This window comes from Vulpes vulpes, chromosome 12 (genome assembly GCF_048418805.1).
Source record: "Vulpes vulpes isolate BD-2025 chromosome 12, VulVul3, whole genome shotgun sequence".
Taxonomy (NCBI): Eukaryota; Metazoa; Chordata; class Mammalia; order Carnivora; family Canidae; genus Vulpes; species Vulpes vulpes.
The window spans coordinates 88,073,560-88,099,359 of NC_132791.1; the positions used below are offsets into that span (position 1 = coordinate 88,073,560).

Here is a 25,800-nt window from a genome sequence, read left to right on the forward strand (position 1 = left end):
CGGTTTGGCACCTGCCTTCGGCCCAGGGCGTGATCCTGGAACCCCGGGATCGAATCCCAGGATCGAGTCCTGTGTTTGGCTCCCTGCATGGAGCCTGCTTCTCCCTCTGCCTCTCTCTCTCTCTCTCTCTCTCTGTGTGTGTGTCATGAATAAATGAATAAAATCTTTAAAAAAAAAAAAAGAATGCTGATGATCGATTATCCATGGGGAAATTTTCGGACACAAAGCACATATGAGTGACTGAGATTGTAGGAGACAGGCCAGTAATTCCTAGCAAATGCCACTCCTTTAAATAATTGATATCCATTTATAAGTTAAATATTTGTAAGATAGACTGATCACAGCTGAAGCAGAAAACTACTAAATAAGTCTTTGAAATAGTTTATGTTGCTTTCCAAATACAGATGTTCTGACATCTTTGAAACATTATGATTTAGAAAGCCTCACATAGTGCTTGGCATATTTTTTCCTTGCATAGCATTAAAAGCACTTAAGGAAAACAAACAAAAATGTTTAAAAAATTAATTACTGAGCATAAAATGATATATAGCAATGATGAAGGAAACAGTGAATTGCAAAATAAATTGCTTCACTAAATTACTTTCTTCCTATACTTACTTAGATTGCAAATTACACCTTGCACCTTCTTGGAGGACCATCATGATAAAAAAAAATGTATGTATGTGCATTAATTATGTCCATGCAGTAACTCAGGTAACCAAAAAAACTCAGATTGAAAAATTAACTCATCTTACTTAGAACAATGGAGTGAGCTGGAGAATTGCTTTTCCTGGGATATTAGAAACATAGCCATGTCACTAGTATAGCACTTTCCAAACTCGATCTGAAAAGCAATGTTGGGTAAAAGCAATGTTCTTGGGGGAAGCCTGGGTGGCTCAGTGGTTGAGCATCTTGCCTTCAGCTCAGGTCATGATCCCAGAGTCCTGGCATCGAGTCCTGCATCGAGCTCCCCACAGGGAGCCTGCTTCTCCCTCTGTCTATGTCTCTGCCTCTCTCTGTGTGTCTCTCATGAATAAATAAATAAAATCTTTTTTAAAAAAGCAATGTTCTTTCCCACAAAACTATAAACTCCTTGAAGGCAAGGACCTTAAGATTCTTTTCTAGAAATGTCCACATGCTGCCCAGCGCTGTGTATTGCATATAATAGATACCCAATAAATGATGGCTGATATGCAGCCCATCTCTTAGGGAAGTAGGGGGCTAACCCATAGTGTGTAGGTGAGTAATAGCCCTCCGTGATGTCTAGCACTTTGGGGAATTAATCATCATTATCCTTTAAGGACCCATCTATTTTTTTTCTCTTCTATTTTTTTCTACTTTTGTCTTTTATTGCCATAGATTGTCTGTGTTCCCCTCCCCGAAATTCGTATGTTGAAGTCTAATCCCCAACGTGATGGTATTTGGATGTGGGGCAGTGGGGGTATAGTTAGGGCACGAAGGTGGATCCCAGGTAGGATTAGTGCCCTTAAAAAACAGAACGCAGAGCTCTCCCTCGCCTCATTCTGCTGTTTAAGGACACAGTGAGAAGATAGCCATATAGGAACCAGGAAAAGGGCTCTCACCGGACACTGAATCTGCAGGTGCTTTGATCTTGGACTTCCCAGTCTCCAGAACTATGACGAATAGACATCAGTTGTTTATGAGTTGTCCAGTCTATGGTATTTTATGATATCAGCCCAATGGAGTGAAACAGCATGCCTTTGGCTGCCTGCATGGCATAGAATCCACCCAACTAAAGGGCGTTTCCTAGGCTAATAGGAGGCACTGCCTGGAACTCAGGGAAATTCTGGGGCAGGCTTCCCATTTTATGAATCCTTCAAGAACCTGATCACACTTATCCAATAGCACAAAGGGAGACAGTGCAGAGGAAGTGAGTTTCTGAGCTTCCTAGGAAGCTCTGCTCCTGCCTGTTATTACATTTTGCATGTACTTTTCATGGCACTGTGAGGAAACTAAGAGGGAACCTAAAAATCCATATAGAAGAAAAAAAAATATGTGTTTTGACAGATGAAAGAGGAGTTACAGTAGACTAGAAAAAGCAGAAGGAAAAAGTAAGAGAAGAAAACAGATTAATGGTAGATTAACTTGTTAGCCTGGCTCTTAAAGTCAGAATTACAGTTTTTGTTCAAATTCTTCTAGATCTGATTAATAAAACATACAGTTTCCTCTAAATTTAATAACTTCTGGGCTTTCCCATTTATTTTATTAATGTACACTGAATTATAACTGTTTTATTCACACATGAATAGGAAATAATACATTTGTGTCCTTCCGTGTGAGTCTACAGATCCTTTTCATCCTGAACCCAAAGTCCCAGGGATCCTGTCTCTGGGTTTGTGGTCATAGGCAGCACCACCTCCCTGGCCTGGCTGAGACAGGATGCAAATCGTCCTCATTAGATTTTGTCTACCTAGGCTTGGACTCTGAAATCTCTGTTTGTCCCCTTGTATCACTCCCTCCCCTTGAATGTAGGCTGGACCTAGTGAACCCAGAGTGACTGACTCACTTAGTGACTTGCTTTGAACAAACAGATCAAGGCAAAAGTGATGGGATGGCACTTCTGTGATGAGGTTACAAAGGAGTGACTTCCACCCTGCTGCTACTGCTGTCTTGGCTGGCACCCTTTGATGACACAAACTGTTTTTGTTGGGGAGGCCCCCATGCCAAGGAACTGAGGGCCACTTCTGGCCAAGAGCCAGCAAGAAACTGAGGCTCTTAGTCAGTCCTATGGCCTCAAGGAATCAAATCCCACCAATAACCAGGTGAGTAAGCTTAGAAGTAGATCCTTTCAGGTTTCGGGATAAGGGCAGCGCAGCTGACACCTTGACTGCTCACAAGAGACCCTAATGCAGAGGGTTCTGTTAAGTTGGGCCAGATTCCTGACCCACAGAAACCGTGTAATATGTTATTGTTTTAAGCCACTAAGTTTGGGGATGATTCTCCAAGCAGCAATAGATAACTAATACAGACCCTAAAGCCATACTCTGGATCTTGGATACTTTGCCATCACATTTTCCAGTACCCAGAAGGATGCCGTCATGAATATTTACTGAAACTGGCCAGCATCTGATCCTCTTTCCTAGTACTGGGAAATCTTCAACTATGGGCATTGGTGGCCCTTTGTCCACTAGGGCAATGCGTTCTAAACTTTTTCATGTCATGCCGTGTATAAAAAATGAATATGATGTGTAAAGTACTCTATGAATGCATGAGGTTGCTCCCTTCCAGAAACGACCAGCTCTGCAGGCTCTAGGCACTTAAGGCCTACCGTGAGCTGATGGCATCAATCTCAGCACCTCTATAGACCATCCATAGGGGAGGCTGGGAATCTCTGCTCCGGGCAGCCCCTGGTGTGGTTACGCAACAGTTTGTCAACTTTCAAACTTGAATGAGCGTGAAAAGATTGCGGGTCACAGAGAGGGGAGTCTAGGTGGTGGAGGTGGCATCTGATGGTGGCTGCTGTGACCAGTGGTGGGGCCCTGGCCGGTATATTTATGCTGCTTGACCCCCTCTGGCCTTTGTTTTCAGGCCTGGTTGTCAATTCTGAGAACCATGCAGTATCTTTCCAGTAAGTTCCTTCTGCTTAAGAGAGCTATTGTTTGCTACCAAGAACCTCAGCAGGTAGATATATATCAATATTATAGCGATACAGGACAAAGACTGGAAATAGGTACAAAAAGACTGTGGACAAGTCCAAGGCTAATGGATTTTTAACACCTGTATTTCTATGTACGAGTCTAATATTTTCATTAAATTTTTTAATATTATTTTCACAGTATTTCAAAGAGGTTTACTTTTAATGACATATTATAATTGCCCATTATAGAAACATTTTGTGATTTTTTTTTTCATTCCCATCTTTTTGGTAACAATTTTGGCAACGCGTAATTATTGTATAGGCATTTCCCACGTAGCACATCATCAGATCTCTTCCATGTCTTCAAAACCATATTTTTAAGGAAATGTATACTATTTATTTCAGACTAGGCCTGTGCAAGGGGCCCAGAGGGAGGAGGTCTGAAATTGGGCCCAGTATCCATTGACCACATCAGAAGAAAGGAGTGCCTTTTTCTAATTGGTTGGCCTCCTTCTTTTGGCAATTTCACTGCCCAGAGGGTTGCATTTAAGATAAAATTCAAACCAATGTGCTAAATGTGCTCCTGCAGTCCTAATCCTTTTGAGCGGTACATATGACAATTTCTTCAACTAGGCTTTTCATGTTGGGCATTTCATTTACTTGCATATTTCATCTAGTTCTCGTTGAACATTTTTAGGCCTAAGATTCTTCCACATTTTATTTTATTTTTTTAAAGATTTTATTTATTTATTCATGAGAGACACAGGCAGAGGGAGAAGTGGGCTCCATGCAGGGAGCCCGATGCGGGACTTGGTCCTGGGTCTCTAGGGTCAGGCCCTGGGCGGAAGGCAGGTGCTCAACCCATGAGTGACCCAGGCATCCCTCTTCCACATTTTAGATTTGTTACTTGTCCTTGACTTTTTTTTTTTTGGCAGAAGTCAAAAGGCACGAATATCTTTATGTCTCTTTATAAATTTCACCAAATACGTGGCTTTCTAAAATGACATTGCTATTGTTTCCTTCCACCTTTCTTATGAAAAAGTGGCTATTTCACAGCATCCTCCCCCAAAAGTGAGGTCATTAATTTCTTGAGGTCATTTGTTCGGAGAGCAGCCAGTTACCCCTTAAAAAAGCTTCTAACAAAATATCAGACACTTTTATTCTCTCGACGGCTCCTAGAATACGTAAGGTTCTAAACGTCCTCTACGGGCACTGACAGAGAAAAGTACATCTTCCTAAATAAAAACTTGATGACTATTCCAAGAAAGTTTGATGAGGCTTGGAGCCCATTTACTCAACCTTGATTAGCCAACATTTAAAAGGAGTTTGGCTTACACTTAACTCATTGTTACTGTAACGTAAATGAAAGTTTTAGAACAATTTAAATACAATGACATCATGTAATTTAAAATGCAGTGGCTTGGAAAAAGTCATCAAACAATAGGTTAGAATTATTGGATATTTTTATTAGAGAACAACAGGGCATCAAGTTGTCCGGGCAATTGAGGGAGAAATTGGACTGAATGACTTTATTAGTTCTGGCCAGACATTAGGGGCCTTCAATTAAATAATCATTTACCTACCGTCTTCAAGACAAAATAAATAATTCTCTATGCAGCAAACCATTTGCTCCTTGCTTATTTGGCCACACGATTCAGCATCACAGTGACTTTGGGAGCAAACAAAACGCCAGAATTTATAGCTCGTAGTTTACACGCGTCGGGATGGACTTTTTCCAGCTTAAGGGAAGGAGGGTCCAAACAAAGCCAAGTGGCGAAAACAGGATGGTGACGCGAGGGCGGGCAAGGGAGCAACACCGGGCAAGTCGGGCCAAATCAGGCCAAGCAGAGGCCCTCGAGTGGGAACTGCGAAGTAGGAAGTCCCGTTTCTGACTCTGCTGACCTCGGTGAATATTTCCTCGTTTTTTGTTTTTTTTTTAAATCTGCACGATTCGTTGCTACCTCACAGAGGCCCGTTACGAGACACCAACGAGCCTGTGGAAGCCCCGGCCACGGGCGCGCTGGGGTCCTGGGTCCCGGGGGTCGCGTCCCCGCTCCCGCAAGGCCACGGCGCCCTCGTCCGTGTCCCCGCGGCACCTTCGCTGGCGGCCCTCGTGGGAGCGGTCAGTAAAGTGACCGGTGCTGTACGCGGGAGACTTTGCCTTCGGAAACGGTGTCCAGGCCCCACGCGGGGAGTGTCCCGGGGACGGAGTTCCGCGCGCAACGACAGCGCAGTGGGTTCCCAGGGGGACGCGGCGGGCGGGGGCCTGCGCCCGGGCTCGCGCGGCCGAGCGGGGCCGCTCCCTCGGGGCCGCAGCCCTCGGGGCGGACGTGGCCCCCGGGCGCCCGCGGGCCGGGCTCGCCGCTGCCCCAGCCGGGCTCGATTACTTTCGCCTGGGCGACCAGCAGCCCCGCCGCTGCAGCGGGAGCCCTCCGGCGGCGGCGGGGGGATGGGGGATGGGGGATGGGGGAGGTGGGAGGTGGGGGAGGAGGGGCGACGACAACAAAAAGAAGTAAAGTAGGAGGAGATTCTCCGGGGGTCGGGCGGACCGACCCCGCCCCGGAGGAGCGCTCCGCCGCTCGGGCCGCGCGCCTCGGCGCCCCCCCGCGGGCTCCCCCCACCCCCGCTCCGCCCCGCCCCCCCGCGGGCTCGGCTCCCGCCCCTCGCGCTCCCCCCCGCCCCGCCTGGACCCCCCCGGCCCCGCCCCCCGCGCTCCCCGGCCCCGCCCCCTCGCTCCCCGGCCCCGCCCCCCGCTCCCCCCGCCCCTCGCGCCTCCGTCCCCGCCCCCTCGCCCAGCGCCGCCCGCGCGCAGCGTCTCGCGCCGGCCCGGCCCGCCCGCCGGGAAGCAGCCGCGAGAGCAGCGGCCGCCGGGGCCGCCACCGCGCCTCCCGCGCCCGCGCCCCGCCGCGCCCCCGCCCCCGCCCCCGCCCCGCGCCGCCGGCCCCCGCGCCCGCAGCCCGGCCGACGCTCCCTCGGGCCCCCCGCCCCGCGGCCCCGGGCCCCAACCGCCGCGCTCTCCGTCGGCGCGCGGCCCGCCGCCTGCTTCCGGGGCGGGCGGACTGGGCGCCTGGTGCCGGCGGCCGCAGCGACAGCGCCCCCGGGAAGCAGAGGAGGAAGGAGCCCAGAGGTGGAGGTGGCCGCAGGCTGAGTCGCGGCCGGGATGTCCGGGCAGCCGCCGCCGCCGCCGCCGCCGCCGCCACAACAACAGCAGCAGCAGCAGCAGCAGCTGCCGCCGCCGCCGCCGCCGCCGGCCGCCGCGGCCCCCGTCCCCGGAGTCGTCCTGCCGGCGCCCCCGGCCGCCAGCGCCGGCTCCTCTCCGGCCGGCTCGCCCGGCGGCGGCGCGGGGGGCGGCGGCTTGGGGGCCGCGGCGGCCGCCCTGCTCCTGCACCCGCCGCCGCCGCCGCCGCCGCCGCCCCCCGCCGCCGCCGCCCCGCCGCCGCCGCCGCCGCCGCCGCCGCCCGCCGCGGCCGCCGCCCCCGCCGGCGCGCCCCCCGCGCCCCCGGGCCTCGCCGCGGGCCCCGGCCCGGCCTCGGCGCTGGCGGCGGGCAGCAGCGCCGCGGCCCCCTTCCCGCACGGGGACTCGGCCCTGAACGAGCAGGAGAAGGAGCTGCAGCGGCGGCTGCGGCGCCTCTACCCGGCGGTGGACGAGCAGGAGACGCCGCTGCCGCGCTCCTGGAGCCCGAAGGACAAGTTCAGCTACATCGGCCTGTCTCAGAACAACCTGCGGGTGCACTACAAAGGTGCGGGGGCGGGGGCGGGGGCGGGGGCGGGGGCGCCGGGGCCTCGGGCTGCTCGGAGCTGCCGAGCCCAGGCCGGGAGGGGGCACCTCGCGGGAGTCCAGCGTGACAGGACGCAGCTCGCTTTGCGCTGTCCCCGGAAGCCGAACCTTAGGGCTCGGGTGCAGGAATCCGGGGGCCCGGAGTTGGGTTACATTGTTCTCCAGGTGCTGGTGGGTCAGGCGGTCTCCCCTTACGTGCGGGGCGGAGAGGCGCGATCCTGAGGTAGGATTTCCGACTACGGAGAGCGGGGGCTGCGTCCGCGTCCGCGTCCGCGTCCGCGTCCGGAATTAGGCCAGAGGCGGTGCGGGGGGACAGCGGGGGCTGCGGCCCCGAGTTTGCCGTCAGGGTCTCTCCCTCGCAGCAGCTGGAGGGTAAGAGCCGAGCCTCACAAGTCGGGGTTTGCTCCGGGGGGACGCCCGCCGCCACGGATGGGAAATGCCCCCCCCCACCCCCCCTTTACGTGCTGCTGTGCGATGAAGTCTCGTGGAAAACGGGTATTTTGAAGCGTTCTTGGAGGGCATTTTGAAGAAAGCTGGCTTACGTTTTACACCTGCGGTTAAAGAAATAAGAACGATGACGGTGGTGATAATACGGCCCTAGGCTTGTGCTTGGCCCCCCTCCTCCCTCACCTGCCTCCTCGGCTTATCTTAAAACAAAGCTCCAAGCAGATGAGTTTTCATATTAAATTAGATTATACATTTGCTCTGAGGGTCTTTTTTTTTTTTTTCCTTTTTTTTTGAAATGTAGCCCAGATTCATAGCATGCAGTCAAGTTTACTTGTCTGGGAGAAAACAGGATCAATCTAACGCATCCGTCCGTCTGGAAACAAATGCAGTTTTTAGGCCCCAAACCTGAGGCAGGAGCTTTTACATTCAAAGCAGACTCCCTTTTGATTGGCTACAAAGGAAGGGCCTTAATCAGATCCTAGTTGACAGGGGCAGAGGGGGGCATAAGCAGTTCTTGTGGTTGCATTCGGGAAGCACACGGGACTAAAATGTGAGAAGAACCTCGATAAATAAGTTACTGTTTAAGCAGGAGGGAGAATGGCGACAGAAATCTACCGAATGATTTGGTTGGAAAGAATCACGCACAAAAATAGGCCCTTGTTGAAGAGTCCTTCTTTTTATCCATAGGTCCAGCGAAGCACTTTCAGTTTTAAATATTATGTTCCTTAATCTCAGTGGCCGAAAATGACCTTTGTTTTCTCCTTAAGTTAGGACATTTTGTTAATACCCCGTGAAGGCTATTATTTCATTTTTTTTGTGTGTGTGTGTTCTGATTTGCGTGAACAGTGCCGTGCCGTGAAGTGTTTACTTCTCGTGTGGCTACCGGAAAGCTTTTTGTTAGACTTGACGAAACTTTATCTTAAATTTGTGGTCGATGGTTAATAATTAGCTTATAAAATCAGAGGCAAAGGATGACGGAAAATTATTGAACAAAGAATCCTAGCTTTGCCGAGCCCTGCGATCATCCGTGATTTCAGGCATGTTACAGGACAGGGCCTCAGTTTCTTCCTCTGAGAGGGGAGGAGGATGACCCTGGATGGTAAGGAAATTTCCAGCTGTGAATTTCCGTGAGATGCAGCATTTGTGATTAGAGTTTCTTTAGCACTGTAGCATGCCTTGAATTGGTTTTATGAACTCCTTTTACATAAAATTATGATTTGGGTCAGAGGGAAAGTGCATGCTTATGAGCAATGGGTTAGAGTTAGGAATATTTATGACCCTGCCGTCTCCATGATTTTTCCTTTTGGCCTCTTTATTACTTTTTGTTGTGTAATACTAAGATACACTCTGGAAACTTCACTCCTTTATAAGCGTAAAGCATTACTTCTGGAAGAGCAGATTTTGTTATCATCTGTTTTGTTTTCTCTCCCTCTTCTTTGTCTCTCCCTTCCCCCTTGTCACAAATACACTCTTTTCCCCCCTTCAACCGCCTCTTCCTCTTGTTATTTTAATGTGTGTGTGGGTTTTTTTTTTTCTTTTTTTCTTTTTTTCTTTTTTCCTGTTGTTTTTCTGTGTGCCTTCTGAGTGGACCACACCAAAGTACTGGGCAGCTCTGTCCCACTAAGAGGGGAAGGGAGCAAAGGGGAAGTGTCATAAGTAGTAGAGAATAAAACTTTTAAGTCACAAAATAAGAGTGAGTTTTATTTCACATATCATTGTGCCACTTTTGAGTTTTTACCTAAGCGTTTTCAGGCACTTTTAACATGAAAACTACTGTTCATAAAATATTTTTGCATATCGCAGAATTTGAAAAGATTGATGATAATCTTTTCAGAATGGTAAGGATTTTTTCTTACCTTTGAAATAGAAACATCCTGGTTTCTTTTGCTCTGAACATGCTCGGTTTTTAAGATGTTATTCTTCTAAGTTGGAATCACCGTTTTTGGAAGCCATATGGTTCCTTAAATGATTCGGAGGGATTAATGTTAAACAATGCCAGACATGCAGACAAAGTTGATTGGATTGCAGAGGAAGAGCAGGGTGCGTATACTGTATGTTAAAATTTTAAAAAAGACCTTTTGCTTAGCAGTCACACACCAACTGTTGAAACACTCAGGCATAGCCCCTTTTATTTTTAAGATTGTCAGCTTTGAATAAGTACAAATGTGACAAGTTTAGACTTAGTTATAATGAGGACCTTATTCCAACTTAAAGCATTTTAGTGCGTATGACAATGGAATCAGTTAGTCCTAAATGTTTCAGTTACAGATTGCATTTTTATATTTGTGCAGTTATCACATTTGGATACTTTACAAAGCTTTTTAATACACAAGCATGTTAGTGGATTTGGACAAGATGGTGGAGTTCTCATTTTTAGATGTGAGCAAGTGGGAGCACCTGGAGGCTAGATTTTCCCAGTCACACGTAAAGCCAGGGTTGGAAACTAATTTTCACCAACTCTAAATTTAGTGCTCTTTCCAACAATACAGTATTGCCTATTTCAATTGGTATGAGTTTTAATCATCTTCTAATAGGTAAAAATCCGGTGATCACGTTTAGAACTTTTTGAAAAATAGTTGACGTTAAAAGTACTTCCTATGGGAAAAAGAAAATGTTGCTTAGAACACTCCAATGCCACGGAAAAGTCCAGGTGCCCTGATGATACAGATTTAGGGCAGCTTGTAAGAAACACGAGATAAGTAAAAGTTGGAAATGTTAACTGGCTATGAACTAGTGAATTTCTGTTTTAATTGAAGCGTTACTAGTAGCATCTAGCCAAATAGCTGACTTTCTCGTGTGCTTCTAGCTTCCATCCCTCTCAGTATCATCACCAGCCATTAGGCCTTTGACCCTTGTTAAATTACTTATTGAATTTTTTGCACTTCCTAAGGCTGAACAAATAACAATATTTGCTTGCCTACCAATGCAAATGTCTCTTAGGAATTATGGGGATGATATAAAAGTGTTCCTTAAAGTCAAGGAATGTAAAAACCAAACTGAGCTTTCCCCCGGAATCTCTTTGCCAGTATTATGGGAAATTTAGCTTAAAAGATGGTCGTTGATAACTGCAAGAATTAAGTGAATGTAATAATCACACTCGTAGGAGAGTAGTAGGAATAATTCATTGAGCTGTTGCCATAGGACAGATACTCTGCTACACAATTGGTGTATATGCCTCGCTCTCCATTTATTTATTCAACAAGCTTTTAGTGAATGTATACTTTGTGCCAGGTTCAGGGCACTGCAGGGTGATAAGATACTATCTTTGAGTTCAGAGAGCTCAAAGCAGGTAAAACACGTAAGTGTAGTATGGAAAGTGTCATAAAGAGTACGGTGGAAGACCAGAGAAGCATCTACCCCTGGCTGATCCTGGAAGAGATGAAGTTGGGGAGTCAGGGACTGCTTTTGGGAGCAATGAGGCCAGTGGTCAGTCTTGAGAGATGAGGATGTAGGGAAGGAGGAGGGGTGCTAGGCCTTACGCGTGAAAATGCCTAACTGAAAGCTTAGAGGTGAGAACCGTTGTATAGGTTTGGATCTTTAAGCAATTTCGGTTTGTTGGAATTTGAGAGTGTGTGACAAGTAGCAGCTGGGAAAAGATCATAAGAGGCCTTTGGACTATTTTACCGAGCTTAGATCTTCTTACTCTGTAGGACATGAGGAATCATCAAAGGATTTTAAATAGGAAGTGGCTGGCTCATATTTTCACTTTTGTCATATTATACGACTAATTGGAAGATGGATTTAAAGAGTACAAGACTGAAAATAGCAAACTCATTTAGAAGTCTGTGTAAGAAATAAGGACCTGAACTCGGTTGGTGGTAGGGTGGAGCAAAGCAGACTGTCTTTGTGATACATTTTCAAAGTGCCACTGATGGGAATCAATGGGACGATGGAGAGAGAAATCAAGGAAGACCCTAGGGTTTATTTATAGCTCTGTGAAGTTCTTGCAGTGAACTGTGAATCAAATAATAATTTCAAGGAAGTATTACAGTATATTTGGAGGTGAGTAGGAATGGGAATCTCGGCCATATGACCAGACTTTGTGGAAACCAGAAGAACCCAGAGAAGCCTTCCAGAAAGAGCAGGAACAGATCTTTAGGAGTTAAAGTGGCTCCAAGTATTGCAGCAGCTGGAGTTCATGACTTTTCACTTTATTCTAGTGCTGAAGTGACTCAGCTGTAGTTTCTGGTTGTTTTCTTCTCTTTTCCCTCCTGACCGGTTTATCCTTTGCTTCCTATTCCAGATTCCTGAGGGACTTAACAGATTGGATAAACTAATTGCCATCATTCTTAATTGGGCAGAGCTTTTCATTATATGCTATGGTGTTGAATTGGTGGCCTTCATGTCAGATGTTAACCTCTGTTGAATCTGCTGTAGGTGTACAAGAGTACTTGTGAGATACAAAATACCTTCCCGGCAAAAGGAGAGTCCCGGCCCCTCTGCTTACAGTAGGGTCAGTGTGTGAGGCCCCAGAAGGGTGGGCACATACCATAATTGACCTGAGCGTGGGAGAGGTGTCTAGGTCATGACTGATTTGGGAGTCACCTCTAGATGGTGGCCGAAACTCAAGGAGAGGGTAAGAGAGAGTAGGTAAAGTGAGAAGAGCAGTGGGCCAGAGTGGAACCCTGAGCAACACCGACGTTGAAAGATCACGTAGAGTCCAAGAAGGAATAGTTGAGAGGTATCTGGACATGGGAAGAGTGTGGTGTCCCAGAAGCTGAGCAGAGAGGAGTGTCAGAAATGAGGAAGAGACTTTTAGTATCAAATGCAACAAATAGGTTTAGTGAGCTGGGCAGAGAAAGTTTTCCACTGGATTTGGAAATTAGATCACTGTGACCTTAGGAGAGCAGTTTGAATTTAGTGATAGGGGCAAAGATCAGAGTAAATAGTAGGGACCAATAGGAGGGATAGTGAATGTGGATTACTCTTGAGAAATACAGACGAAGAAAGAGGTTAAGCAGTACTTGGAGCAGGATGGAGGTGAAGGCAGGATTGGTTCGTGTGTGTGTGTGTGTGTGTGTGTGTGTGTGTGTGTGTGTTTTAAATGGTTGATAGTGGAGGAGTTATGTTGTGTCTGGTGATTGGCTTCTAGTGTCAGCAAAGACAATGAGAATCCACAGAAACAAAATTATCCATAAAAACCCCTTTGGAAAGTACTGTGTTAGAGATGATTGTACCATTTCTAAGTAAGTCTTGTTTTAGCTTGGCAGTGTGGGTGAAACTGAAGTGACGTTAAGTTATCTATCTCTTAACCCTGAGAGGGTAATGTTAGTCTGATGTACAGAGTCCCGGTAAGAATGTACAAGATTTAATACAGCTTTTTTTTTTTTAAATTTTTATTTTTTTTATTTATGATAGTCACAGAGAGAGAGAGAGAGGCAGAGACACAGGCAGAGGGAGAAGCAGGCTCCATGCACCGGAAGCCCAACGTGGGATTCGATCCCGGGTCTCCAGGATCGTGCCCTGGGCCAAAGGCAGGCGCCAAACCGCTGCACCACCCAGGGATCCCCTAATACAGCTTTTGACAAAATAATAGTAATTGTACTTGCTTTTATTAAAGTTCAAAAGAAAAAGAAGTTCGTTATGCTTACCACCAACCCCAGTGCATTATCGACACTGATCTATAGCACGTATGATTTTGTGGGAAGTGTACATTTTGGTACATTGCCCTTATAGATCGAGAGATTGAGGGGAAGGGTGAAGAAAAGCTTGGGAGACTGACAGTGCTGGCTTGGAGGGAGGAGAGCGGTGCAGGAGCACAGGACAGTCCTGGAGAGAGGAGGACATGTGACCCCTCTGGTAATGGGAAAGGTGAGGATGAGAGTGGACTCTGGGCACTATATGTGTAACAGGAGAGCGAGAGTGGAATGTGGCCACATACAGTAGCGGAGTCCCATTATACCGTAAAGAAGGCGAGGTGGTGTGCTCATTTACTTGAGGACATGAGTGAGAGCTTCGAGTGAGTGATGAACACGTGGGCCAGTGGGGAGCTAGCTAAGGGCATCTCGGTGTGCTGTTGATAGCAGTGGGAGAGTGCAGCTGCCACCTGCCCCTAGCGTTGGGTGGCTAGGTGGCAGTCCCTAGCGGTGGCTATTTGCGAGACTGCTGGACCTTATTTGGTAGAGGCCAGCTGCCCAGGGCAGGAGGAGGGAAGGTGGATTACAGTACTGAGCTAAGGCTGTGTTGTTGCTGGTGGCCTGTGGTGGAAGGACAGGCATGTGAGAGAAATCAAGGATATTGGAGAGCTCTTAAGTGATTACCACGCAGCCTCTCCTGGAAGAGGGAAAATGGGGATGGGGGGTGTGGGGTGGAAAGGGTTCAAGGAATGGGAGTTCCCTTGATGTGGAAGAGGAAGCGTGGAAGCAAAATGTTTAGAAAGGGGAGAGGGAGAGGACAGGGAATTGTATCCTAGAGGAAGACACAGGCATTTCAGCTCTAATGCCAAAAATGTGTTCCCCGGAAAAACCTTATGTTTTCCACAGAATTGGACACTAAAAGTAACGCGGCTTATGGGAAAAAGCGGGCTGGGGCACACCACTTGAAACCTGTGGAACTTTGTGACCAGAGCACCACAAAAGTAATAGTCCTAGTAAAATACAAGCCCCGTTAAATTTCCACTAGCATTGGTGCCCAGCATCACAGGCTGCTGATCCTTCACAGCCTTAAGCCCTGGGGTTTGGGCTTCCTTCTTAGAGATGGAAGTGCTTGACAGCTGTTTGATCAAAAATAAAAATCTGATTCAGGGTTTAGCCCTTTTCACCCCTCCTCCCAACCCCCCTTTTCTAACAGAGGAAAAGTGTACAAACTTCAGTTATTAGAATGGCTAAAGACGGGATCCCTGGGTGGCGCAGCGGTTTGGCGCCTGCCTTTGGCCCAGGGCGCGATCCTGGAGACCCGGGATCGAATCCCACGTCGGGCTCCCGGTGCATGGAGCCTGCTTCTCCCTCTGCCTGTGTCTCTGCCTCTCTCTCTCTCTATCATAAATAAATAAAAATTAAAAAAAAAAAAAAACTACCTTTTTAAAAAAAAAAAGAATGGCTAAAGTCCAAAGAAAACCTGACAGTGCCAGTTGCTGGTGAGGATGCAGGGCAACAGGAACTGGCGTACTGCTGGTGGGAATGCAGATTGATGAAGCCGCTTTGGAACATGGTTTGGCAGTTTCTGACAAAGCTAAACATAGTTTTACCAGCAGTTGTGCTCCTACCCAGCCGATTTAAAAACTTAGGCACCCACAGAAACCTGCATGTGACTGTTCGTAGTGACTTCTCTCATAATTGCCCCAAACAAGAAGCAGCCGAGATGTCTTTCGATCGGTGAATGGATAAACTGTGGTATATCCATATAGTAGAGTACTGTTCGATGATAAAAAGAAATGAGCTGTCCATCCATACAGAGACACAGGGATCTTCAGTGCATATTGCTAAGTGAAGGAAGCCAGTCAGAAGATTACATACTGTGATTTCAATTACCTGGTGATTTGGAAAAGGCAAAGCTGTAGAGATGATAAAACAATGAGTGGTTCCCGGGCTGGAGGGGAGGGATGAAGGGTGGCATACAAAGCACAGGGAATTCTTAGGGCAGTGAAAGTATTCCGTATGGTACTATACTAGTGGATGTATCATACCATGGATTTATCAAACCCACAGAACTTTGCAGCCATGGAGAGTGAATTTAAATGTATGCAAATTAAAAAAAAATCATTTAGGATGGAGGAGCAAATCCCAGGATAAAATACATAATGTAACAAAACAACCCAACTGTATTACAGATATTATAAAACAGCCTCTGAGAAAGGGGGGAAAGGTGCTGACACAGGTAATTTGGAAATCAGTAATCTGTAAAACTAAAGATCAAAGAAACTTAACTCTTACTAATAAAGTTGTATCCCATGGGAATATGGGTTACCAGTTCAGATGCTGTTATACATATATATTGGAATTGAATAATTAAATGAATGGCAGATGGTGGGAGCTAAGTTTCTTATCATTGGGCTGGAATTTTACGGATAAGCAGAGAGAGGTAGTTAGAATGATCAGTGTGGTAATAAAGTTGGAGACTTCAGTGTGAACTCGTGTTTGGTTTATTAATACAAACACAGATGATTACATACAGAAATATAGACACACACAGGGACTTAGTACGCATACATATGTTTCCTTGCTCTTATCAATGAGAAAGCCTAAAAGCAATGGCACCTCAGTAACAAGGAACATACCCAGTAGCTAGATGTTGGGTTCTAATGCTGTTTGCCAGTTTAAGGAGCCTCAGGGCTCCTTGGAGAAATGGCTGATTCTAGGACTGGGATAGGAAACATGCAAGGTGAGCCTCTAGTGTCTTCTGGGGCCAGAAAATAACAAACAGAAAGAAGAACCATAATGCAGGTGTGTCCGAGGAGCCAAATGAAAAAGTTCCCAGTGGCTAATGGGGTGGGTCAGTTTGAGCAGCAAAATAAAGTAGTAGTGAGTTATAACACAAAGTATAAAGTAAATATGCAAGAGATGCATGGGTCCATACCAGTAACAAAGAGGAAATACCTTGGTACTCTGTGATCAGTATTGGGCTTGAATTTTCCCCAGATGGCTTAATACAGCGACCATGGCAGGTGTAGTGGTCCCTGAAGCCCCTAAACACTGCACACTACAGGAATGCACTTGTGGAATGCACCTCAGGGTTTTTGAGGGCTTTTTGTGTATTCCTAGATTTTTCTCTTTAATTCATTAATGTATGGGGAAAGCTGTGTTATGAACTAAATGACTTCTTTATTATGCTGACATCATTCCTGTATCTATCAAGTGCCTGTGAGCTAATTTGTATTCAAGCAATGTGTTTTGTAGCAGAACAGATTTCGATAGAATTTACTGTGTCTGAGGTGGACCGGTTTCAGTTGATGTCGGAATCCAGAGCGTGGCCCCCGGAAGGGAATGATTAAGGTTAGAGTGGGAGGTCAGTGGGAGGAAAGAGGTCCAGGAATTCAAATGTGAGAAGAACAAGAGAATCACGAGTAATTTGTAAGTGTGTTAATGTCGTATGGGACAGAGCCGTGTTGCCACGAGGGCATAGAAAAAGGAGGTTAGATCAAGTCAGAGAGGTTAGAGAAAGAGTAATTGAGGAAGGAAAACTTGAGCTAAGAGCTAAGGGAGGAGCAAGATATAACCAGGTGAGGAAGAAGGGTAGCACTTTTCAGTTCGGGGGCAATAGTTTGGGCAAAGATCTGGGTCAGGCCAGTGTGGCTGGTACAGGAAGGCCGTGGAAAGTGCTGGGCATTGGTGGGGGGTGGGGTGGGGGTGGGTAGTGCCAGACCAACAAGGTTTTCAGGAAGTTTATCTTTTTCCTTGGCTGAGTAGGAGGTTGTTAAGGAATTTTAGTTTTTAGTTGTATGGGAGGATAGTGGTACAGGGAAGACTGGCTTGTATTTCCAGAAAGGCAATTGATGGCACGTTGGAGAGTAGAGGGGGATCTTTCACTTAAAAGGAATCAACAGGTTGTGAAATGGAGGAGCTAACCTTGTTGGCCTTAGAGTTTTGAAGCAGTATGTATTTTCTTTTTCAGCCGTATAGAAAACACTTAACCTGAAGACTGTGGTTTTAACAGTTTATACTTCGGTAGTGTGAGGTTGTTTTCTGGACGTCACAGAATTTAAGGTGATAAGCTTCCTGCTGATGAGGATTATTAGAAATAGGCCCTTCTCTCTGACATTATTTGTCTCACCTAAGAGATGGTATGAATGCTTTTAATCTGGCATCTCAACTTTTTCCTGGGTCTTTACATTTAAGTTTAATTTAAAAATGAAACAAATCCTTTTAACCTTCATGGAATAATAATAATAAATATAATAAATGTGATAGAACCTTGAAGATTGATAATTGTGTAGTTGATAGTTATTTTTGCATAGGGGAAAATGTAGGGCATTTTAATTCATACAGATTTAATGCGTGATTCTACTAATTAGGGGCAAGTTAATAACATCTGTAAGAGTTTTCTCTCTTTAAAATTGAGGTTAAAACCTATTTCACAGATGTTGAATGAGAAAAATCTATACAAAAGCACTTAATTCTTTGAGAAATTGTTTACCTTCAAATATTTTCTTTCTTTTTTCCCATAGAAGTAGCAAGAGTAGGAGATAGGAATACAAGTGGAGTGATCCCACAATGCTCCTTGTAAGTGGACCCTTACTGTGGGTTCAGAGCTTGCACTGCTTCTGACTTCTTGAATTTAAGTCCCAGCACAAACCCTGGTTTGGAATTCTCACACAGCAGCATGACCTTGGGCGAGTTTCTTCCTCTTCCCTTAATTTCCTCAACTGTGAAATGATAATAAACAGTACCTACTTCAGAAGTTGTTTTGAGGGCAGCCCCGTTGGCTCAGTGGTTTAGCGCCGCCTTCAGCCCAGGGTGTGATCCTGGAGACCTGGGATTGAGTCCCAGTCAGGCTCCCAGTAGGGAGCCTGCTTCTCCCTCTGCCTGTGTCTCTGCCTCTCTCTCTCTCTCTCTCTCTGTGTCTCTCATGAATAAATTAAAAAAAAATTGTTTTGAGTGCTAAACAAGTGAACATAGTACTCTTTAAGCAGTGCCTTTCACATAGCATTAAATGTATATTCATTATTGTCATTTTTTATTATCATCATTATTACTAGGACTACCTTGAGACTACTTTATCCCTAAAAGTTTTGGTCACTTCCCTTCTAGAAAAAACAAAAACAAAAGCTAGTTGATTTAGGACTCCAGGGGTTAATCAGGGTTTTCTTTAGATTGTTTTAACTAAGTTTTTAAAATGCATTTAGTTTACCTAGCCATTTCCCAGGCAACTCAATTATTTGAACACGTTTTTACTGAAAATTGAGTTTTACTGAAACCGTAATTTATTAAATGTCTGTTTTTAAAAAGTGATTGATGTCATTCTGCAGGTTTATGCTGTTTTTTTCCTTCTGCTTAGCTCATTGTAGATCTATTACCTATGTATGTTAAAGCAGTTTTAGGGGCATCTGTATATTGCTGCTTCTGGTTTTATCTGCCCGTTCAATTTTATCACCTCCCAGTGGTCACCAGGCTCTGAGAACTTTTGCCTGTAACTGTATATACTTAAGACATCTGTGGACGCAGGTTTTCATGGTAAGAGAAGGGAGTGGCTAAGTTCATTCAGTTTCTTTTGGGCCATGTGAACATGTACCAATTTGCATTGCAAACGTAAACTGTTTAATAATGCAGTTTGATAAAGTGTATGGTAAGAGAAGGTATCTCATTGGTATGTGATGGTTATTGTATAGCTGAGATAAAATTTTTGATATAAAAGAAGCTATTTCATTTTAAAACAATTAGGATAAATTTGAGAAGGGGAATTTTTCTACCTATGAAGGTATTGTTATAGTATGACTAAAGGATTAATGACCTAAGTCATTAATTTACCCAATACATTGGGTAAAGTGTATTAGACTAGAACACTGAATAATAATTTAGAGTATTTTTCTCATATAGTCCTTTTGGGGACTGTGGAGACTTGTCTTACTCTGAGTACTTTCTGGTAGGCTACTTCAACTTCTGTTTTTCTTCTTCTGTGGTTTTATGGGCATATTTTCTGTCACTTACTTGATTTTTGTTCACATGCTAGCTTTTAGGCTAATTTGCGTCTTGGGTGAGGGACAGGGGAGGTGATTGTGAGTGAGGGAAATCCTCCAGGATTAGAACTGAGGAATCGCTATTTTAAAAACTTTAAAAGCCATTGTTTAACAGATTCCCTAAAGATTTCAGCAGTGGTGTGATGACATATCCCTTTCGTAAAAAAAGAGAGAAAACAAATACAGCTAGAGATTAGAGATATTTCTTAGTAGGTTATAATTGACCAAAGATTATAGATCAGCTTTTGTATAGAATTGATGAAAGTATGTCCAAGAACAAACTTAAAAATTCTTTTTTTTTAAAGATTTTTTAAAAAAATCGATTTGAGGGATCCCTGGGTGGCGCAGCGGTTTGGCGCCTGCCTTTGGCCCAGGGCGCGATCCTGGAGACCCGGGATCGAATCCCACATCGGGCTCCCGGTGCATGGAGCCTGCTTCTCCCTCTGCCTGTGTCTCTCTGCCTCTCTCTCTCTCTCTGTGACTATCATAAATAAATAAAAATTAAAAAAAATAAAAAAAATAAAAATAAAAAATCGATTTGAGAGAAAGCACTTGGGAGAAGGAGGGTGGGTGGGACAGAGTGAAAGGGAGAAGCAGACTCCCTGCTGAGCAGGGAGCCCAGGATCATGACCTAAGCCGAAGGCAGTTGTTTACCTGACTGAGCCATCCAGGCGCCCCCAAACTTGAAAATTCTTAAAGTAAGAAAGCTGCTTTGTCAATTCAATCTAATTATATAGAATTTCACTTAAAAATACACCTTATGTGGCACCTGGGTGGCTCAGGTTGTGATCCCGGAGTCCTGGAATCTAATCCCACATCAGGCTTCCTGCAGGAAACTGCTTCTCCTTTGCCTGTTTCTTCTTCTCTGTCTCTCAAGAATAAATAAATAAAATCTTTAAATATCTGTGTATGTCTTATGATATAGATGCTTCTAGTTTAAACAGGCCATTTGACAAAAGAGTTACTTTGCAATAGTATAAATTAGATGCGTATTTGGATCTAATAAAGTTAAGATCATATTTTCATCATGTTCTTTTTTTTTTTTTTTTAAAGATTTTATTTATTCATGGGAGAGACACAGAGAGAGAGAGAGAGAGGCAGAGACACAGGAAGAGGGAGAGGCAGGCTCCACGCAGAGAGCCTGATGTGGGACTCAATCCAGGGTCTCCAGGATCATGCCCTGGGCTGCAGGCGGCGCTAAACCACTATGCCACCGGGGCTGCCCTCATCATGTTCTTTAAATGCATCCTTTTTTCTCTTAGATATATAGTCTACCCTAAAATATTTAGTTTGGTAGGTTTGGTAGGTTCAGTGTGTTCAGACTCTGAAAGTATGTTAAATCTAGGAATGGTGTGAAGAGTCCCATGACTAATAACCTGGGCGACTTTGCGTATTGGGTTGTGATGACAAATGTTTTATTAAGTCTTTATATGTACTGGTGAGAGCATAAATGTTTATGGATCATTCTGAAAACCATATTTGTTCCTGAATTGTTTAAGATTTTCATTGAATATCTCATCCGATTTTCCCCCCTTCCTATTTCATGTACAGGTCATGGTAAAACCCCAAAAGATGCAGCGTCAGTTCGCGCCACGCATCCGATACCAGCAGCCTGTGGGATTTATTATTTTGAAGTAAAAATTGTCAGTAAAGGAAGAGATGGGTAAGTGTAACTTTTGGTGGGACAATTTGCTGCTCTTGGATAATTTTTTTGTCTTGATTTATAATATTTATGATGTAATTGAAAAATGAGAATCTTGGATATTTTGGTAACTGGTAAAGTAGGATCTGAATATTCTGCTGTTGGACATAGTTCTGCTTAAATACGAGTTGAAGCTAATACTTGAGTTGGTGAAATAAGCAAGTTTTTCTGGTTGGTTTGTCATTAAATTGGAGAAATGGAAGTAAACAACAGAGACAGTGACTCATTTCCCATGCCTTGTCTTACACTGCCTTTTTCTGAATTCTGCTGAGAATTTACATCTTCTCAGAGCCAGTTAACCAGGCCAAAAGGTGATTCATAGGTATTTCATAGGGGTTGAGACTTAGAATTTTGGGTTTAGATCAGGGAAATATGTTTGTATGCTCTCAATTGGAGGTAGTTCCCAGGGATTAGGATGTGTTATGAAAGCCTCCAAATGAGAGCTCTGTGTAGATGCAGGAACCAACTTTTATAGCATTGCCTTTCGTCTTGGGATTAGTGTATAGTATGTGTGTGTACATCAGAATCACTTCTGGAGTTATTACAAATGTAGTAGTTTGGGCCTTACCCTAAAAGTTCCAAAATCATTGTTTTCAGAAGCAGAGCTTGGGCAGGATACGTGTTCTGAGTAGGCTTTACAGGGAATTTTGGTGCATATCTCTGATGAAGAGCTAATTACCTAGAATCACTGGGTCTGTCCTATGGTATTTCCTGATAACTTCATTGTGGTATCAGAGGTCCTTCAAAACATCCATAGAGTCATTAGTCCAACTCCCAAGATAAACTTACTGGGTGAGTTGGCCCAGTTGAGTTAGTTATTAAGTTGACCTGCATTGAAGTGAATCATTTAACCTCTGTTAGTGGTGCTTCTATGTTTAACCAAAAAAAAAACAAAACAACAACAACAAAAAAAAACAAAAAAAACCCCCAAACAACCATATTTAATAATTATTCTGAATCTTTCCTTGGCAACAGTGTGGAAAGTAGAAAGTACGTATAGCCTTAGAAATTCACTGATAACTTTTTATTGAACTGCCTCAGTTTTCCCAAGGCAACCAAGCCAAAGATAAAATCAGAGAAGCCAAAGATAGAGTGGTTAAGAGACCCCTAAATTGATCATGGGCACATGATTGTAACTGTTTTTAACTCTTACCACTGTATACTCTGTAAGCCAGTTCTTTTTATACTAGAAATTATACCATCACCCTCATTCATGCTGGTGTTGCTCATGATGATTGTGGGATTCTCTGCTTTTCTACTCTACGTGTTCTGTCCTTGCGTGATCTTGACCTTATATTTTCATGGCTGCAAACACCCTGATGAATGTCAACTCTAAAGCTACATCTCTAGTTATTCCCTTGAGCTCTAGACCTATAAAACTAACCCGATGTTTCCATTTGAGTGCCCCACGGGGTATTTCAGTGTAGCTTGTTTAAGGTCTTTTTCTCAGCATCAGTTTGGTTAATGGTTTCACTGTTGCTAGAACCTTGAGAACTTCCTGTCTTGAACTTCCCCTCTCCATCTCCATGGCCTCTGCCTTGGGTTTGCTGATTTACCCCTAAATTATCTAGGTGGTAGGTTCAGAGGTCTCCTAGTTGCTCCCTGTTTCACTCTTAAACTTCAGTCTGCAACAGTTGTCAGTGTTCTTAACACAACTGAAATGTGTCTGTTCCCTTTTTGAGATCATTTGGTACCCCTCTTGCTTTGAGGCTACAGTCTAAAACCTACAGTCCTACTCCATTGTGACTTCTCAGTCTCATTTTATTGTTGTTTTTATTTAAAGATTTTATTTATTCATGAGAGACACAGGGAGAGAGAGAGAGAGAGAGAGGGGCAGAGACACAGGCAGAGGGAGAAGCAGGCTCCAAGCAGTTTTGCCTGATGCAAAACTGGATTCCAGGACTCCAGGATCACACCCTGGGCCGAAGGCAGGCTCTAAACTGCTGAGCCACCCACGGATCCCCCCAGTCTCATATTTTTGTTGCCAGTATCCCTCATTCGTTTTTTTTTTTTTTCTTTCAATTTTAAAATTAGGTGATTTTTACATACCGTAGATTTATAATTTTTGGTGTGCAGGTCTGCAAGTTTTGACAGATATGTATAGTCGTGTAACCACCACCACAGTTGATATACAGTTGGCTTCTGAATGATACAAGTTTGATCTGCACGGGTCTATGTGGACATGTTTTATAACTACAGTACAGCACTAGAAATACATTTTCTCCTCCTTATGATTTTCTTAATAGCATCTCCTTTTCTCTAGCTTTATTGTAAGAACACAGCATATAATACATATAACATACAAAATATGTATGAACTGTTTATGGTACTGGTGGGGCTTCCAGTCAACATTAGGCTATTAATAGTTAAGTTTTGGAGACAGCGAAAGTCATATGGGATCTTCAGCTTGTGTGGTGGCAGGGGTGGGAGGTGGGTGATCTGTGTCCCCGCACCACCCGTTGTTCAAAGATCAGTGATAAAACAGTTCCATCACCGCCCCCCCCCCCCCCCCCCAAATTCCTTTATGCCCCTTGGTGGATGATTCTTTCCCGTCTCTTGGTGGCAACCATTGATTGGTCTTCTGTCTCTAGTTTTGCTGTTTCTAGAATGGCATATAAATGGAATCAGAGTGTGCAGTCTTCTATCTAATTTTGGCATCTTTCACTTAGTGTAATACATTTGAGATTCATTCCTGTTGTCGGATATATTGGTAGATCAGTTCTTTTCATTGCTGATTGTATAGTTGAGCCAACCACAGTGTGCTTATCCACACTGCTCAATTGAAGGACATCTGGGTTGTTTCCAGTTTTTGGCAATTAGGAATATAGCCACTATAAACATTTATGTACAGGTTTTTGTGTAAACTTGAGTTTTCATTTCAGTTGGGTAAATATCTAGGAGTGGGATTGCTGGATCGTGTGTTAAGTGCATTTTTAACTTTTAAGAAACTGCCAAATTGTTTTGTAGAGCGACTGTACTAGTTTGCATTCCCACCAGCAGTGTATGAAAGTTCCTGTTGCTTTGCCTCCTTTTAGAAGTGCTTGGTATTGTCAGGTTTTTTTGTTTTAAAATTTTTAGCTGTCATAATAGGTATCTTAGTGGTTTCTTGTTATGGTTTTAATTTGCATTTCTCTAATGATAAATGGTGTTAAAGAGTCTTTTTTTTTTTTTTAAAGATTTTATTTATTTATTTATTCATGATAGTCACACAGAGCGAGACAGAGAGGCAGAGACACAGGCAGAGGGAGAAGCAGGCTCCGTGCAGGGAGCCCGACGTGGGATTCGATCCCGGGTCTCCAGGATCGCGCCCTGGGCCAATGGCAGGCGCCAAACTGCTGCGCCACCCAGGGATCCCTGTTAAAGAGTCTTTAATTCTTATCTACCCTCCCCTTTTTAACAAACTCAATAATTCCTTTATTTTGATTCTTTGAAAAAGATTTATTTCTTTGAGAGAGAGAGTCCACAAGTGCAAGAGGTGGTGACAGCATGGGTGAGGGCTAGGGTGAAGCAGACTCCCCGCTGAGCAGGGGAGCCCGACGGAGGGGCTCAATTCTAGGACCTTGAGATCATGACCTGAGCTGAAGGCAGACACTTCACCAACAGAGCCACCCAGGCGCCCCTTTGTTTTGATTTTAAATTAATCATATGTCAACAGATGTGGAAGTGGTTAAGAAATGACTTTTTTTTTTTTTTTTTAATTTTTTTTTTATTTATTTATGATAGTCACAGAGAGAGAGAGAGGCAGAGACAAAGGCGGAGGGAGAAGCAGGCTCCACGCACCGGGAGCCCGATATGGGATTCGATCCCGGGTCTCCAGGATCGCGCCCTGGGCCAAAGGCAGGCGCCAAACCGCTGCGCCACCCAGGGATCCCAAGAAATGACTTACAGATATGCTTAAAAATACTGAATTGACAGCTAGATTGGATGGAGTGTTTCATAGGGCAGTTATTGTTTTGTCATTTACTCCAGTTAAATTCAAGATCCTTACACATCCTCTCCTTCCTGAGCAGTGGAAGCTCTAACTGGGGCATCCAGTTAATCTCCCATTTCCACCTGGGTGCATGCTTAGGCTTGAAGAAATAAGCCCCAGAAAATAGAAAGTAGGATGCTAAACAGAGTTGAATCAACATAAAATGACCCCAAAGAGAGAGGTGGGACAGACTTTTTAGGTTAGAACGTACTCCCAAGGATCTGCTTTTAATCAGAATTGGCTCTCTGTAAAAAAAAATGCATTGGGTAGATAGCAGTGTAGCCCCATAAGTACTGTTTGTACTTTTCCGACTGTACATGCTGGCTTGTATTTCTAGTTCTTTCTGCAGGCTCTTACCTTCTCTCTTATATTCACATTCTCTTGTCTCTGTCGTTTGCCCAGCTTAACTAATTACTCTTCAGCTCCAGTTTAAAGGTCCTTTTTTGATGGCCTTTCTCCTCCCCCAAATAGGATTATGCCTTTAATATGCTTCCTTTACATTTTGGCCAGACTGTAATTGTATTATCTATATGTTTAAATTGTCTGCCTACTGGTGGAATAAACTCCAGGATCGAGGGTAAGGGACTATTTAATGTTCTGTAGTTCTGGTACGTAATTGATAGCTAGCATCCATATGAACGAATGGTTGAACAAGACTTAGGTCCTGTGTATTCTTGGAGAAAACTGTTGTATA

The 25,800-nt window shown here is 44.7% G+C and overlaps 1 protein-coding gene across 1 annotated transcript in view; it reads left to right on the forward strand.

The window, feature by feature from the left end:
* Positions 1-6,633: 6,633 nt before the first annotated feature.
* Positions 6,634-25,800, forward strand: part of RANBP9 (RAN binding protein 9) — a 93,858-nt gene continuing 74,691 nt past the window's right edge. Inside the window, exons 1-2 of the mRNA XM_072729104.1 lie at positions 6,634-7,338; positions 20,986-21,097. Of these exons, the coding sequence (XP_072585205.1) occupies positions 6,759-7,338; positions 20,986-21,097 (692 nt within the window). The 5' untranslated portion in view covers positions 6,634-6,758. The remainder of the gene's footprint in view (positions 7,339-20,985; positions 21,098-25,800) is intronic.